At 34.3% G+C, this 16,819-nt stretch overlaps 4 protein-coding genes and 1 non-coding gene across 5 annotated transcripts; 3 read left to right on the top strand and 2 right to left on the bottom strand.

Moving 5' to 3' along the window:
• Positions 1 to 445: 445 nt before the first annotated feature.
• Tsp_02034 lies at positions 446 to 561 on the top strand. The gene has a single exon. It is a non-coding gene; the product is annotated as a 5S ribosomal RNA (ribosomal RNA).
• Positions 562 to 2,543: 1,982 nt separating this feature from the next.
• Positions 2,544 to 3,440, top strand: Tsp_02035 (hypothetical protein). Its single transcript, XM_003377796.1, has 3 exons — positions 2,544 to 2,727; positions 2,749 to 3,239; positions 3,387 to 3,440. The coding sequence occupies exons 1-3, from the start codon at positions 2,544 to 2,546 to the stop codon at positions 3,438 to 3,440; spliced, it is 729 nt and encodes a 242-aa protein (XP_003377844.1).
• Positions 3,441 to 3,632: 192 nt separating this feature from the next.
• On the bottom strand, positions 3,633 to 5,195 carry Tsp_02036 (cyclin-dependent kinase inhibitor 2B-related protein). Its single transcript, XM_003377795.1, has 3 exons — positions 5,124 to 5,195; positions 4,853 to 4,905; positions 3,633 to 4,677 (listed from the first exon to the last, which is right to left on the bottom strand). The coding sequence occupies exons 1-3, from the start codon at positions 5,193 to 5,195 to the stop codon at positions 3,633 to 3,635; spliced, it is 1,170 nt and encodes a 389-aa protein (XP_003377843.1).
• A 4,158-nt stretch (positions 5,196 to 9,353) lies between these two features.
• Tsp_02037 (zinc finger protein) lies at positions 9,354 to 14,158 on the top strand. The gene is made up of 9 exons (XM_003377794.1): positions 9,354 to 9,476; positions 9,534 to 9,701; positions 10,007 to 10,076; positions 10,135 to 10,502; positions 11,740 to 12,129; positions 12,260 to 12,979; positions 13,053 to 13,223; positions 13,297 to 13,425; positions 13,538 to 14,158. The coding sequence occupies exons 1-9, from the start codon at positions 9,354 to 9,356 to the stop codon at positions 14,156 to 14,158; spliced, it is 2,760 nt and encodes a 919-aa protein (XP_003377842.1).
• Positions 14,159 to 14,775: 617 nt separating this feature from the next.
• Positions 14,776 to 16,606, bottom strand: Tsp_02038 (Rab5 GDP/GTP exchange factor). The gene is made up of 5 exons (XM_003377793.1): positions 16,291 to 16,606; positions 16,046 to 16,230; positions 15,967 to 15,979; positions 15,355 to 15,893; positions 14,776 to 15,297 (listed from the first exon to the last, which is right to left on the bottom strand). The coding sequence occupies exons 1-5, from the start codon at positions 16,604 to 16,606 to the stop codon at positions 14,776 to 14,778; spliced, it is 1,575 nt and encodes a 524-aa protein (XP_003377841.1).
• Between the last annotated feature and the right edge of the window lie 213 nt (positions 16,607 to 16,819).

Below are 16,819 nucleotides of genomic sequence, written 5' to 3'. Positions count from 1 at the left end.
ACAATAATTTTCGTATTCAAACAATTGAAAAGCACTTCCAGTAAATTTGGACAAAATGTAAAATTAGTAGTTCATAATTTTAGCTGTTTGTTTGTTTGTTCCGTTTGAAGCGCCAACATTGTACAATTGAAATTGGCAACAGTACTGGATTTATGCATATACGATGGATAATTTATCACTTGTTCAGTGTAATAAATTGATATTTCATGCTGTTGAATGTGAAATGGTGCTCGGCTCGTGTTCGACGTTCAAAGTAATCGCTTTGTTGGGATTTATTTGGCTGGAGTTGTTTTGGCAATGAAGTGACCAAATAGAAATTGATAACATAAAAAGTTCTACCAGGCCAATTGTAAAAAATGTGCCAAAACTGCACCGATGATATTGGAAATGGTATTTACGGCCACTGTGGTCTTAAAAGGATTGTTGATTCATTTAGCAAATGTCTACGATCATACCACGTTGAAAGCACCGCATCCCGCCCGATCTGCGAAGTTAAGCAACGTTGGGCTGACGTCAGTACCAGAATCGGAGACGGTCTGGGAACACGCAGTGTCGTAGACATTTTTCCATCAACTGCTATGCCAATGAATTTATTTTCCAATGAATAATATTTAATAAATCACAATAACAATCGTCTATGAAATTGAACATTGGCTGAAACGTGCTTCTCATTGATCAGAAAGTTGATTTATCCAAAAATTCTGAGCATCAACTGAAATGTTTCGATGAATATAAACTTTCTCCTCCACTACATTTTTCATACAGCTTGATTATCATACAATAATTTTCGTATTCAAACAATTGAAAAGCACTTCCAGTAAATTTGGACTAAATGTAAAATTAATCGTTTCGGCCTTTCTTTTTTTTGCCTTCTTTCCGGTTTTGCCTCTGAAGCAGATCGAATAGATTGTTTTCCCAATAGCACTTTAATGGCATTCTGGATGTTTCTTTGTATACCAGTTGTGATGATCTACTGTCTTAGTCGGGCTTTTTCGTCTGCAATCATGGTTATCGCTTGGCGACGACGCGGCGGTGTCATATTTTCTGACTCTCTGCCGCTGTCCTGCAGCCGCTTTCTCCAATACGCGCTTTGCCGGTAGCATTCTCGCATCCAAAATGCATATCAGGAATACGATATTTATTATGAGATTCGAGCAAGGTCCGCTTCCGTAAATACCAAGAACCAACAACGAATATCATTTTGTTCGATTTCAACAACCGTACTACCGTAGTTCTTTCCCGATCTTGAAGTATCCTTCTGTTTGCGGTATCTTCATTGTTTTTACTCTTCGTCGTCTAGAGAAATACAGGTGTTAAGCTTCTACCTGTGTCCTCTGCACAGTAATGCCATGAGAAATGTGTCGCTCAATTCTGGATTTTACCATTTGCAAATTCTTCCCGTAATGATCACTATTGTGGAAAGTTTCTCCGCCTGATTCATCCAAACTACTCTCACAAAAATCGGAGTGTATGGTCTTCATTATTTGATAGTGTCTCTATATCCAACTCGTGGCTTAGCTCTTCCTCTGATAGAAAATCTTACACACCCATGACTGAAATGTCTGTTACTAACGAAACTTCTTGTGATCATCTGTTCGCTGAAAGGTTGCTCATGATCGATCAGTAATTGGCTAGTTTGAGAAGTGAACAAAAATATTTTTATATTCTTTTGCAACATTTGTCATTTTATCTATCATTGAAGATCCTCTCGTTTGTGCTGGCAATGCCTTTTGGTGATTCTGACAGAAGGAAATTAATCACACACAAACTGCTTCATTGCTTGATGCTGAAAGTGTTCTAACGGTTTGCTGAAGGTTATATGAATACAAAGGGAAAAGCAGCAAGTGATAAATTGTCCACAGCTGCGGTTTTCAGCCAAAATTAGGATAAGCAGCTGTTGATTTGTTAACATCGAAATACTTTTTTGATTTTGCTGGCTTTTTTTTCTGAAAATTTGTTTTTCAAAACTTTGTGAGCAAGGCCAGCATCGCTTCCATCGTAAAAGAAATCATTACGTGTCGAATTATGAAAACAATGAATGACTCAGATAATCATGTTTTTTTAATATCTCTTTGTTCAGTTATTTCTTCCATTTTCTCTTCATTTGTTGCTTCTATATTTTTTGTTGAATGATGCAATTTTATAGTAAAGATATTTAATTTGTAAAGAACAAGACCGTTAATTCTATTTTCTTTTATTTCACTCATCAGTGTTCATCACTAGTTTGTGCTATTTTCTGCATCGTAGATTTGAGATGTCTTTTCGAATGATGGAAATAAATAATGATGAATTTTAGTTTGTATCCCAAATAACCAATATAAGCTAATACACAGAGGGAGATGCCACACGCTCAAGCGCACAAATCATAGTAATAAATACTGGCTGTGAACAAAGATACGAACAATGACATAATGTAGCACATTATTATTATTATTGTAATGTTACAGGCAATTCATTTTTTCAATATAAAAATTAGTTGGGACTACACAATTGCCGCAAGGGGGGGGGAGAGCCCCCCAGGACAGTCAGCATTAGCGGTGACGATGGATTACACCACCGCTGACCCTCTGCATTCAAGAATCGATGGGAATGCTGTGGGTATGTTGCAAATCAGCGTGTACCGTCAGCGCTTCGTGAGAAGTTGCCTATCCGCAGAAAACGAGCCCAAGGACGCAGAACGGACCGAAGAGGAACTGCACCCAATTGAAGTAACTCGTGCGTATCGTGGTAGCGCATCGTGAAGTACAGTCCACGAATCGCGAAGACGTCAACCGGAGAGGATCGAAGAGAGACAAGTCAAGGACGCGAAGATCACCTTACGACCGAGAGTCACGCTCGTGTCTACACAGTTCTACAGTCCACTGTTGGGCGCTGGATATCTGAGGCGCCGACCTAAATCACAGTCTGCTTCCAGTAAGCCGCCCGGCTTCAGATCTCTTCATCTTCGATTGGTTCGCGGCGCCAGTGGCCAATTGGCGGTTCCGTTACTACGGCTGCTCCTACAGGGTCGTCGATTAACCTGCCACCGGCGTATGATTGCGCAAACAGCCACTGTCCCGCGAACAATGGCTGATTCTGGGCTCCGCAGGGGTCTCTCCTGGCCCCGAACCCGGGTCCCCGGACGCGGCGATAGCAATCTATCCGGCGTTGCGTGCGCATTGTTCTTGCCCAAGCCCGATCTCATGAGCACCGGCTCATGGATGTGTCACCGACGAGGTCGGTGCTGTTCCGTCCCGAACGTTATTTCATTGCTTTGGTTCCAGTTAATGTGGATCATGTCTTTTTGTTTTTTGTATAATGCATTTTTCACCAGAAATTGTTATTAAGGAAATGTTAAATGTTCATAAGAAATAATCGGTTTATCAGATCAGAACTGTTTGTTCAAGAATGTACAAACTGCTTCATCATTCGCATTTTATTTGTGCGATATTGCTTTGTAGTAATACTTAGGAGAAGTTAAAGAAATTCAGCAGTTATTGAACTGCACTGCATATAAATACATAATTGAATAAAAGTTATATTGTAAAACGACAATTGTTTCGTGTATTATATTTCTTGCAAATATACTATTGGTTTTCTGAATAACTGAAAAAAACACGTGCATTATTAAAAGTATTTTCCAGTTTCTGTGATTATTTTTCGATCAAATCATTCACGGTGGGCATTTGCCGCTCTTCTAATACGATATTCTCTGTAGAGATCACGGGCAAAGATTGATAATGCTGCTGCAGGGCGTTACATTTGGAATCTATTTCCACGGCCAAATTCATCAGCCGTGCATATTTTTCGGCACCTTCATCGGCTCTTTTTCGTAGAATCTCGGTTAGAGTTTCCAAAGTATTCATCATTTTAGAACGCATCTCCATTTCTTCAGACAAACGTTTCACGTACTCGTTCACCATATGCTGCGCTTGTTCTGCAATGGTGAGATGCTTATCCAACTCTTGCGAATCGGTAATGCTGCGTATTTTTTGCAGATTGCAAAGATCTGCCGGCAAAGCGGCGATGCTTTGCCGTGTAAATGCATCAGACGAAGGTGAATTTTTCAACTTTGTCAAAAAATCTATTACATCTGTTACCAGTGCAATGACGTGCAAACGTGTTTCGTCATTTCTGTCATCATTGGCGAATTGATTGCAGTTTGAAACGGTTTTCTCATCAAAGTGCGTCGACAATGGTTGTGGTGACATTAACGGCGTCAGCGGTTCTCCTCCCTCTGATATTTTAGGAACAGAAGCCGCAAGCGCTTCCTCTCGCGGTGCAGACAGACCACCACGCCATGATTGAATAACATCCAACTGATATACATTTCTCTCTTGCCAAATATCCAATATATGCGCGAGTCGTTTCAAATCTTCTGAATCGAAAAGTGGAACCGCATGCGCAAATGCTGCATCCAGCACATTACGAAAATGTTCCAAAAAAGCAGCATGCTTACGTCGACTGTTCTGCACCACGTCGTTGACTAAGTAGAACAAACTTAGCAACTTTTCTGGTCGACGTTCTTTCAGCACTGTCTCCAGCCAAAGGCGAGCAATTTCTCTGTCATTCTTTCGATGGTGAATAACCCACAATGATAAAGTCTGCACACTCTGCTGTGACTGACGTAGCTCTGCCAGCTTATCACGAAATTTCATCTCCGGAAAAGTGGACATTTTATATCCACTGTTAACTTTTCTGAAAAAAATTTTCTGCTACAAACTGACTCATTTATAAGGTGTGCAAGTTTTATACAAAGCAAAGAGAAACAAAGCACTCTTATTATTATTATTATGCTTTCATCAAAGGTCCAGATTTTTGTAATTTGACCGCCGCTAACTTCACTGTAAAAGTAATAATCAGAAATGTTTACTTTTGCTGCATCGCGCTCTTTTTCAATGAGGCAACTGCTTTAATAACGATAGTCTAAAAGCATAACCATTGCTTCAATTCAATCAGCAGTACACATGATCCACCAAATATTCTGATAATCGTATAGAATATTTAATTTAAATTTTATATCATATTCCACTGGTGATTTTCACAAATATCAAATTTACAGTTGGTACGCTTTAATTTCAATTAAGTAATTATCTTCCATTAGCAAAAAGTTGATTTCGAAAATCATTATTAACACGATTTACAATCATTTTACAACTATCATCCAAAGGCAGAGAATCTTTGAACCACTTCTCATTTTTATTCAAATTCAGCATTCAAAAAACAGAAAAGTGAATATACAATTGAAACAATCAGACAGCAGCACAATTATAAAATTACAAGAATATTCAAATACATACAAAATAAAATAAACAGTTTAAACTGCTGGAATGCAAAAAAACAAGGAAAATTAAAAGCCTCTTCTGTTGACGAAAAATAAAACATAAATAACTGCAATTGTGGCTTCTTCTCGATGACAATCCATCCTATTTTAGGACAATCACCAAAACGAAAGCAAAGCAGAATACAATGTAACTTAAACTTAAACAAAATACAACGTAAACTGCTATAAATAGTTCAATCAAAACAGGTAAAATAGAAGTTACTGCTAAAAAAATAAACAAACTTACGTAATGATACAAATGTTTTCAAAAATTTTTAAATTTCTGCATCAAAGTCGTTGAATTTGCATTCATTCACAACAACAATCGACAATTTAGCATCAATTTCATGAATATTAAAAGCATTTTTGCACTCGCCGAGACAGTGCTCAAAGGTAATATAGTGTTCACAAATTTCATTTATGTGACAGATATTAAATTTCACTTACGTTTAACAATAATCAGAATGCAAGCAGATATATAAATAAATATATATTCCCTGCTGTGTGCACAGTAAAATATTATTAAAAGAAAAACAGCATTTTATTCTGAGAAAACCTAAATACATCTTTTGTTTTGCTTTCTTTTCACAGTAAACATCCTATTAAACAAGCCCACAACAAATTTTCAATACAAGCTGAAAAATTTAACATGTGTTATAATAGGTAAATTTTCAAAATTTTCAATGTAGCTAAAAGATTGACAGATAATTTGTAAAAAGTATCTTTTTGGTAGTGGCAGTATCAAAAGAGATATTTCAAAATACATTCAATATATAGTAATATATTAACCCTCTGAATGTCATTTCGGGTATTTTAGACCGTTCTGTACAAACTAATAATCATATCATTCCGTTCTACTTCTCCATGTGCACGTTGTATAACCCTCAAATGTTACCGGCGCATTGAATTCAACATCGCATTTTTATGAATTCCATATTTTTTCTTTCCAAGTGGATTAATGTTGGCTGAAGAAAGCATCATAGCTCTATTTTAACCCATAAAACAACAGCTAAACCATCCTCATCTCTAGGAAATAAACCGCGGATTTTGGATTTCAACTGTCATCACTCTTTGCCTAAATTTTTTAGACTGCTGCTCCGTACCACGTGTCACATGACTAAAAATGCCTACTAATTTCAGAACCATTTTCAGTTCCAAAAAATCAGAGTAATTATAGCAATGTCTTAAATCAAATTTGCCAGCTGGAAGCCAATATGCGTTACCAAATTAGGCCATTTTCCATCATCATCATCAAAGAACATTCGTGAACATTGTTAACATTAAATATTTGCAACTGCAACAGTGACTGAGGGAGAAAATGCTTTCTACTTTCTGATGATTCATTCACATCTCTCACTGCTTATCTATCGCATACTAACTCATGGATTACATAATGTGGTGCTAACTGGCTGACTCAAAGAGAGCTGTCATCACAACTTAGACAGTACTAATAAATAATTCTGTTCACTCATCGAAGAATGAATTTTAAAAAATGAGTGTCGAACATACCCTAAGTGACAAATTATTAAAAATAGCAAAAACAAAATGAACATTTATTAGAAACAGGATTCGCACTGACTGACTGATCGATTTATATTTATATTGCATTTATTTCCTAATTTATATTCTGCTCTCTCAAAGTACAATTTTAAAAAGCAATTTTTTCAGCAATAACTTCAACAGTAAAAATTATAAACTTTCAAACTCCATGAATAATTTATTTTATTCTACTTTTATTTCAAAATCTTTTGTTCATTAATTATCTTGTTTGTTGCACTATATTATTAAATTTTTTCATTTAGCTAGTGATATATGTTGTTCATCATTTTTACATTGCATAGCTAGAAATTATTTATCACATATTCTAATCTTCAAAATATCAAAAATATTTGCTCTTATAAAATAAAATAAAATACAAAAATCTTTTCATTTGACTCACAGTTGAAATATACATAACCATAAGAAAACACTTTAAATTCACTTTAATAAATTTATAAGGCAATGACTCAAAATATTACATGTTTGAGTACTTACATGAATACATACTTTAAATTGCAAAGTATTCCGTTAAGTACCAAAGTTTTGCGAATATACAACACACATTTATCATGGTAAAGAAAGACTTACATTCTCATTATTTATTAACAGAATATTATGAATCCAATTTAAGAAAAACAATCTTCCCAATTAAACTATATGACATTTGATATAAGTACTAGCAAAACGTTACCAGTGAAAAATTATGACTAAAAATCAGGAATAATTACGACAACCAAATTAAGATTTTACATACTGCTAAGTATGTCAAATAAAATATCAAAACTAAAAGCTGAACAAATGAACATGAATGTTTACGTTTACATATCTAAACTTTTGCATCATAATAAATATACATAGCTTGTTCAATATGTCACGAATACGCAACAGTGATTGCAAAAGAAGTACACTGATTACATAAACTGACAAATTTTACAAGCTTGCAAAATACAAATAAAAAACAATATTTCGTTGTTAACTATCATACATGATCTATTTAAAAATATTTTTTATATAAAGGTAAATAATCTGTTCCTGGAACTGTCTCACAATATTTGTAAGTTACTTACGAAGTATGAAAAAAAATAATTAAAAATATGAATAAAACATTGGCTATTCTTCAACAGTATCGAGTCTTTAAAACTAATACAGTATGAACTTTCTGCAAAAAATCTATAATATAAATTAGCACAAAACAATCAAGACTGTATTGATGATGAAGTACATACCTGGAAAAGAAAAACTTCAAAAAAGTAACATTTACTGTGTACCACCATTAATGCTGTCACTAATAGTATAAACTATGAATACAGATAAGCAACATATTTCAATTACTTAAAATTTTCATTAATAATTATATATTTAAGTATTTTCCATCAAAATAATTAGAATGTTACATCAAATTTTATTTTAAACAAGTTGATGGCTATAATAATAAATTAAAAAACAATAATTAAACACTATAAATTGTAATTAATTAAATTCATGGATAAATGTCTTTCACTACGAAAAGCGAAAATAAATGGAAAATAAAACTGTAAAAACTACTCGATTAAAAAATTCGCGTCATTATTCATTACAGTAACTGGTGAAATAAAAAATGCAATTATGTAAACATTTAACTTACTTCATAAGAAAAATTCTCAATCAAAAATAAATTTGCAACATCTTTCATACAGTTCGGCTCTTTTAAAAATGCAACAACGTGAAAAAAAATGCAATAAACAATTCGAATAAACTGCTTTTACTAAGTTTCTGAATAACTTCTTTATCGATCTTCAAGTTATATGGCAAAATTACAGTACTTTATAGATTTCTGTCTTCGTTTGCATAAATTATTAAATTACGAGAAATTATTATAAAAGTTTAAAATTTAAAGAAAATATGTAAAAGGTAATTCTAATTTTTAATAACATTAAAACTTAAAAGCCAGTAAATGAAATTCCAAACTGTAATACTTTTATTTGATGCAAACGTACATTCATAAAAATTAATAATGAGATTATTTATTGAAACATAAATTATTTCTTCAAATATTAAAAAATTGTTTTTAATTTTAATTTAATTTAATTTAATTTTCCTTTACTTTTCTTTGTAAATGCACAAGTCAAAATTCATTTATTATTATTTATTATTTTGGAACAAGATATGTAAAAATTTTAATTAATTTAAAATTATGTATTCTATTGGATCTGTTGAACATGAAGGAAATATGATAAACTTATTCATATCACCTTAACAAAGTTATTTGCAAATTTTGTATTACATTACATTTGTACATTTGCATTTTGCATTCTATATTTCATACATTCAGTATTCTAGGTGTATTTTATGTTATATTTTAAATAAAATCTTTTGGAATTTTTAACTCAAAATACTGCTTTTTTACATTATTCAAACAAAGAAATTAGGCACTACTTGAATTTCATAAAATATATGGATACTGTGTGATAATTCTTTGTTGATAAATTTAGATGTGATCACAGGAGTATAGTTAATTTTTCTTATATTACTAATGGCAAAGAGATCAGGAGTATCTGTTGATTCCGAAAATATAAATGATGATAGTGATACTCCTGTCTCTAAGAAAAGAAGCAGATATATGCATATAGATGCGATGCCCTGTTTGAGTTCAGTGGTAAATATCGTACAGTTTAAATCTAGGTTTAAATTCGTCGATGTTTTCAAATTTTAGAATGATGTTGAAATATTCCTGCTGAAGGTGCAAAATAAGAGACTGTTTGGAAGACTGAATCAGAATCGTCGTATTGAAGATGAATTGAGGAAGAAAATAGATAATTTGGAATCTCATCGTATCAAAGATGATGCTTTGCTATCATTAATGAGTGCATACTTATATCAAGTAGGTTTTATTTTATGGAGCTGTTAGTCATAAATTACAGAAGAGGTTCAATTACAATATTGTTTTAAAAAGTACTAATGTTAATATAAAAAAAAGTATTAGGAGAAATATAGTGGTTTAAAAGCTGATTCATTATGCTTTAAATTCAAAGAAAATTGCTCATCCTGAACTTATTGAATTTCAAAATGAAAAATATTCATTACGTAAATTATATAAAGAGAAAATATTCAGTAAAGTTTAAACTGCTTTAGAATATTGAAAAAGTGCACTAAGCACATGATAGTTTAAATGTTAGAATATTTCAGATTCAAGAAGAATTGGTAATGTTGATGAAACGTGTTTCGCAAACTTTTCCTTCACCTTCTCATCAGTCGAGTAATATTTATTTATCAGAGTTTACAAAATTATAATAAAGTTCATCTTTTTTTTAAAGTTAGTTCGATTGAAGCTGAAGAATCTATTCTTCGATTGTGCCCGAATATGAAAAGGAACATTATTGACGACCGTCTGAGAGAAGCTTTTGAACGTTGCACGAATATGATCCGACAGATTGTCGGTATAAATTCATGTATTGATAAAAAGCTCGAACAAGTTAACAGTGAAACAAAGTCAAATGCATTCCACAATGAACGAACGCCACCATGTTCGAGCAGTTCTTTTCAGTCGTTTTCATCTGAAAGTAGAACTGAATTTGATGAAGCAAATCTATTAAAAGAAAGCAATACATTCCATGAAAAACCTTTACACCTACAAAAGTGTCTTCAAGAATTAGAAACAAAAAATCGCGAATTGTCTATACAGGTATGTTTACACTAATGCTTTGAATTATTTTTATACTTGTACATGTTTTAGGAAAATTTCTTTTTTCAATTTTCTTCACTAGACGCTAAAAACTAAAAACTACTATTCGCTAAACGTTTTTGTAAGCATTTTTTGACTGTTGCAACTTTGCATTGATTGAAAAAATTAACTAATTTTAAAATTAATTAATCAAATTTTAAACTATTTAAGAGAAAATATATTTAATTAGATATTGTAAGTGTTGAATGTACTATTCAACTGTGTAACATGATTTAAATAGTTTTTGCTCAATTTCGGTATAGTGACATTAAGCAAAATTCGCATTGTGATTTCAGTTGATGCTGTGCGAATTTAAATTGCCAGTGTACTGTTAATTTAGCATAAAGTGTTGTAGGCATCTATCGATTTTCATGTTAATAATTTGTTTTCGTTTGTTCACTATTCTAACATAGCGATGAGAAATTCAATATTTCATTAAATAAACATTATAATTTTTAAAATGTATATTTTGAATATAATTTCTTTTATACAATTCTTATATAAGTTGGAAAAGAATAAATAAATATGCATATACGTACATGATTCGAGATGTTATTTATTTCTTTCTAATTTATGTGAAAAAGTATATGTGTTAAATCTAAATTTTATTAAAAGTTTTTATGTAATGAAAAAACTATTGGGATGCAACGGAAACAAACGTTGCTAACATTTCGAATGTATTGTGCAAATATGTATACTGTAGCAAGGTTGCACCGTAATTGATTTTTAAGTTCATGTATTCTGTTTTGAAAATTAATGTTGCATTTTACTCAGTAGCCAATGTAATAATTTTGATTTTGCATTAGAATTGGTTTAAGTGAGATATATATGTACGTTTTGAAAATTTTTTTTGATTTTTTTTATTTAATAATTATGTTTACTGATAATTTTTGTCTTTTAATAAAAATATATCTTGGAAGAAATTACAGAATAATGAAATGCAAGTGAGATGTTAACTTTGTATTAAAAAAAATATTCATCTGCATGCACGCGTACGAATGGACAGCATTTTTACAATCAGCTGGAGAGAAATTAATGATTTGTAGGTTACTGGGGTCTGAATTTTTATTTTTCAATTCGCCGTTGATAAAGTTAGAAAATTAAGTACAGTTGACAGTAGAGTTGGAAAATGCAACATTTGAATGAATGTGTATCCTTTTGGTCTTGTTGTATATGTATATATAGTGTTTGTATTTAGAATAAGGTGTTGCAAAACGAAATAGCGTTGAGCGAAAATCGTTTGCAACAAGCGTGCGTTCGTGTCAAAGATTTGGAAGATGAGACGGAAAAATTGCTTGTACGTGAAGAGCAAACCAACTCGCGCATTGCCGAAGTGAATGCCCAGTTGCGCCAGGCTGCCAGCAAAAGATCCACAGTTGGCAAGCAGTTGCAGCAACAGCCGAGCACGAGCGCGATTCGTAACGGGCCGACGGATGACGGTAGTAGGCGTGGCGATTCAAACGTACAAAGATCTGTTGCTGAAAATAGTGAATACGAAGCGCTAGCCGAACAACGCTTGAAAGAGATTAACACGTTGACAGAGCAGAATAAACAATCGCAGAGGACAATTCAAATGTTACGAAGCAAGGTATTCTATTATTATTATTATTATTATTATTATTATTATTATTGCTTGGTTGTTGCTTTGTGTTGCTTTCGGTTGATTAAAGATTTGTTCGCGTTTATTGTCATTTCGATTTGAAATATTTGTTGTTCAGTTGGAAAATTTGGACGTGGATATGGTGAAACAGTCGCCGACTTATCGAAATTTGGAAGTGCAATTCAAATTGCATCTTCGCAACAGTATCCAGTTGAAAACGATCCACGGAATTGTGATGACCGAACAGGCCAAAGTGGACAACAACATGTCGTTGACGACCGAAGAACAGCGGACGAAAAAGTCACCAGTTGTGGAACAATTCGAACAGAATTGGCAAGCTTTGAAAGTCGAAGAAGAGAGGCTGATCGCCAAGCAGCGTCGAATTGAAATTGACGAAGAATATCTGCGCATGAAGCTGAGGGCATTGGATGCCCGGATGCAGCAGATGCCGAATATCATGTCGGTGGCCGAGTCGAAATTGCAAAAGGCGAAACACGAGCAAAAATTATTGAAATTGAAAATGTCCGACGTGCAGGCCGAATTGAATTTTACAAGGGAAGAATTGGAACGCCTGAGGCGTTTGATTTCGAGTTCGGTTGTGGTACCGTTGTCGAACGCGGACGATGTCGAAAGCACTTTGGAAAAAGAGGAAAGTTTGGAACCCGGTGAAATTGACGAATCAGACGAAGATGACGAAAAATTGAAAGACAAGACTCTCGATGAACAGGTGGTTGAATTGAAAAAACAGCTGCGTTTGTCGAAACGAGCCATCGCGCGTTGCCATGCTGCCATGGATGTCTACAAGACGAAGTCGGCCGAAAATGACGACATCACTGTGGTGAGTGGTGGTAAAATTGTGTACTGTATTGCTGCTTTGGTCGGATTCGATTGTTTTGTTTTGTGTTTTTTAGACGACGAAGAAATTGCGCATGGAAAATAGTTTTCTCAGAGCTCATATTCGAAGGATGGCGAAAAAAATCGGTGTCGATCGTCTGGAATTTATAAAATTAGCCGACGATATGTTGTCCAAACAAGAGGTGGAAATTGCACTGTTGAAAACGAAATTGGAAAACAAAGAAGGAGTAAGTGAAAAAATTTTTTTTGGGGGGGGGGGTTGTATTATCTGATTTGATTGGATTGGATTGGATTTTGAAGAATATGAGCACGTTGTACGAAGAAATTGGAACTACGGGCGATGCATTGGATCAAGCGTTGAGCAAGAACAAAACATTGGCCGATTTAATATCAGAAAAAGATAATGCAATGTTAAGAATGATGGAAAAGGTGATTGATTTATTCTTATTAATAATTGAAAAAGATGATAATGGGAACAGATTATTTTGTTTTTTTATTTTGTTTTGTTTTGCATGATTAGCAATTGGCAACGTCGCAACAGATGCGGTCGTTGGAAGGTGAAAAGAAAGAATTGGCCGAAATGGTGCGGACTTTGGAAAGGCAACTTCAAGTCCAAGATGCGGATAAGGAACAGTTGTTGAAAAAATTGAGCTTTGTGGAAAGTAATTTATTTCGCGTCGTCCGTGAAGGCCAACGCGTCAACGAATTAATAGCCAATCATCGAAATGAATATGTGGAATTGCAGAGCAATTTGCTCACTTCGACCGAGACCGTGAAAAAGCTCGAAATGTCGTTGGAATCGACCAGGCAAGATTTGACCAAACATATCGAATTGTTGGAAAATGCCCAGACCGAAGCGAATCGTTTTCGAAATACTATCGGCCAGTTGGAAAAAAAACTGCGCCGTGCATACAGGGGGGCGGAAAATATGAAAGAGACGACCGTTGTCGATTTGCAAATACGCGAAGAGCAGATATTCGCTTTGAAGCAAAAAGTTCTTTGTGCATTGTGCAAATTGAACCAATTGAATCGTGTTCTATTGAAATGCGGACATCTTTTCTGCCACATTTGTATAGAAAAGTTGCTGAAGCAACGCCAAAGAAAATGTCCGAGTTGTATGGCCTTATTCAGCCAACAGGACGTGAAAAATGTCTACATTTGAAACAACGTTTTTTGTTCGGCTGCCTCCATCTTGCTGTACTTTCTCTCTCCTACCCCTCCCCTGTCACAAATTATTTCTCTCACTCTCTCGTATTATTATTTCTATTCTCTTTTTTTGTTTGTCTTTTTTTTTCATTTTTACCGATCGGCTAACAGTAAAAAAAGAAAAGAAAAATATTTTAATTGATTTATTCAGAAAAAAAATGTATGTGCAAAAGTAGATAGATACTGCTTGTCGGCTGACTGCTGGATTCAGTAGCGAGAGCAGTGAAAAGTGAATAAACGACACACGCTAGCTTGCTTGCTTGTTTGTTTGTTGTGCAACAACACCGGTGATACATATATGTGTACGTATAAATTTCTTCTCCACTTGCTTGTTTTTGCAAATACAATACAGCATATACTCGCTTCGTGCTTATTCAATTTTCAGTAATAATAATTATATTGCTTGCTTACTGTTTTTTCACGATTGTAATAATTATCACAACGAATTATTTTAAACTGTGTACAACTGTGATTAAATGATATTCACTTTGGACAAACAATTGCAAAAGCCATCTTTTTTGTTCGTAAGCTTCACTTTATTATTCATTTATCATATACATATGGATATGGATCTCATGAATTGTCAGGTTCAGGTTTATCAACATCTGCTTCGGTACACACGTCCGATAAACGCAACAATGAATCAAACTGTTCAATATCTGCAGTAGTAGGTAGGCTGATTTGTTCTTTTTCCTCTTCTGACAAAGTATTCTCCAATTTGGATAACTGATCTGAATTTGACGTCTTCGTTGCAACATCAGACGTCACAATGGAACAACAATCTTCTAAGAAAGGAAAATCTTCATTTAAATTTTTTTTATTCATGCAATCGTAAATCTGTTGATGAAAGTCGAAAAGCTGACGTCTCACTGTTTCATCCAAATCGTTCAGTTTGTATTGTAATTTTTCCAATTTTTCGCGCAAATCTTCCAACGCGGCAAGCGATGCGCGCAACGATTTCAACGACGGATGACTGCTTATCGGTGTTCTATTCAACGGCGGTACCAATTGCCCGCACGTGTAAGCTTCGAATTCTTGTGGATGCATTTTCAACGATTCGGCATTCAAATTTTGAATAAAATCCAACGCACAACACTGAAATCCATTGCACTGTTGAAAATTGAAAACAGCTCGAAATTTCAATTGTCATACCAAATTTGTAAAATAATATCCCGCTTCGCCGGACATCAATTTACTCGGCAACGTAAATCGACTGATAAATTTCACATTCGACAATATCAACGGTGGATTGGTTTTCAAAATGACATAAATCAACGCCGGGAGAAATTCGTCCGCACTGGCCAATTCACCGCGTGATTCTTTCAAATTTTCAAAAATCAGTTTACAACATCGCGTCAAAGAGCAAAGCTTGTCGTCCGGACTCCGATGACTGTTCATTTCAATTATTTCTTTGAATGTATTTAAAGAAAAAACAACACAATAAATTGCAAAGAAAATTATACAAAGATATCCAACTCTCGTACCGGTAACTGCTTTGTCGAAACGATCCTGTACATTTTTGTTGGTGAAATCAAAGCCGTGGTCAATGGCACCACATGTTACCCAATGCAAAGAGCGTATCCGATCTTGCAATGACAAATCTGCTACTTCTTCGTCAGTATCTGGACAAAACAATACTCCATAACAACGGACGCAGATGTAAGTTTCAATTCTTGCCAACACTTCTTCCGCTGTAGCCGGAGATTCTATCAAAAGTTGCACGCTATATTGAAAAAACCTCGAACAAAAGCATTATTACCTTACCTTTGAAAATACACTGCAATCGTATTGACATGGTATGATAGAAATCTTGCACTTTTTCTGAAACTTCATCTATACTAACTACAGATGTGTCGTGAAAAATTCCACTGACGATGAAATTCACATGTTTGCTAATTTCCGAGCTGACGTATTTGGGAAGTGTATTCAAGAACAAACTGAACGATTCTTTTGCAGCCATACTTTCTCCACTGAGCTTGCGTTGAACAATCGTTCCCGATGTGCCAGGACTGGACGAAGGAGAAATCTCTATCAGAAAGCAATCGTGAAAGTCGTCAAATGAAAACATGAAATTAATTTATCCAATACCAGGACTTGGATTCTTTTTCAACATTGCACGAATGGAAGAAGCTCGAGGCGATGAAAGAGCTGAACGACTTTTCGACTCAAGCAGACGGTCAAAAGTAAAGCCTGCCCATGTTTTACTACCGGAAACATCCAACGACGGATCCAGCTCGTCAGTAAGAACCACTCGTCTAGCCGAGCTGGATTTTTCACGAATATCCTTTTGATACAAGCGCCAGCATTTTGAACAAAAACCTTGCCACTGTGGATTGCCATAATATTCACAACCGGCTTTGCAGCGTAAATCTTTCTCCGAAAATGGCACCACAAGCTTGTCCATGTTATAATTTTATCAAAAATTAATAAAGCTTTACCAAAAAAGCTTTGAACCTCAAAATAGGCCTGAAGAGAACGTGAAGATTAACAAAAATCTACAAATAAAACTCAATCTTAAACTACCATGATATGAATTAATATTCAATATATAACAAATAAATTTAACATAATAATAATAATATTTACACATTATAAATTAATACTGTTATTTTACTAT

Source organism: Trichinella spiralis (assembly GCF_000181795.1).
Source record: "Trichinella spiralis strain ISS 195 chromosome Unknown Scfld4, whole genome shotgun sequence".
NCBI classification, from domain to species: Eukaryota; Metazoa; Nematoda; class Enoplea; order Trichinellida; family Trichinellidae; genus Trichinella; species Trichinella spiralis.
This window is presented reverse-complemented; position numbering and strand designations above follow the sequence as displayed.

Excerpts from the sequence above, each read along its gene's own strand:
- Tsp_02037 (XM_003377794.1), top strand. The coding sequence starts at position 9,354 with ATGGCAAAGAGATCAGGAGTATCTGTTGATTCCGAAAATATAAATGAT. Across the intron at positions 9,477-9,533 it reads TGCCCTGTTTGAGTTCAGTG|AATGATGTTGAAATATTCCT; the intron begins GTAAATATCGTA and ends TTCAAATTTTAG. Across the intron at positions 10,077-10,134 it reads TTCACCTTCTCATCAGTCGA|TTAGTTCGATTGAAGCTGAA; the intron begins GTAATATTTATT and ends TTTTTTTTAAAG.
- Tsp_02036 (XM_003377795.1), bottom strand. The coding sequence starts at position 5,195 with ATGCTGAATTTGAATAAAAATGAGAAGTGGTTCAAAGATTCTCTGCCT. Across the intron at positions 4,906-5,123 it reads ATGATAGTTGTAAAATGATT|ACTATCGTTATTAAAGCAGT; the intron begins GTAAATCGTGTT and ends TTATGCTTTTAG. Across the intron at positions 4,678-4,852 it reads AAGAGCGCGATGCAGCAAAA|AAAAGTTAACAGTGGATATA; the intron begins GTAAACATTTCT and ends AATTTTTTTCAG.
- Tsp_02038 (XM_003377793.1), bottom strand. The coding sequence starts at position 16,606 with ATGGACAAGCTTGTGGTGCCATTTTCGGAGAAAGATTTACGCTGCAAA. Across the intron at positions 16,231-16,290 it reads GAAAAAGAATCCAAGTCCTG|AGATTTCTCCTTCGTCCAGT; the intron begins GTATTGGATAAA and ends GCTTTCTGATAG. Across the intron at positions 15,298-15,354 it reads GATATTATTTTACAAATTTG|TGTTGTGCGTTGGATTTTAT; the intron begins GTATGACAATTG and ends AATGGATTTCAG.
- Tsp_02035 (XM_003377796.1), top strand. The coding sequence starts at position 2,544 with ATGGATTACACCACCGCTGACCCTCTGCATTCAAGAATCGATGGGAAT. Across the intron at positions 3,240-3,386 it reads GGTGCTGTTCCGTCCCGAAC|AATGTACAAACTGCTTCATC; the intron begins GTTATTTCATTG and ends TGTTTGTTCAAG.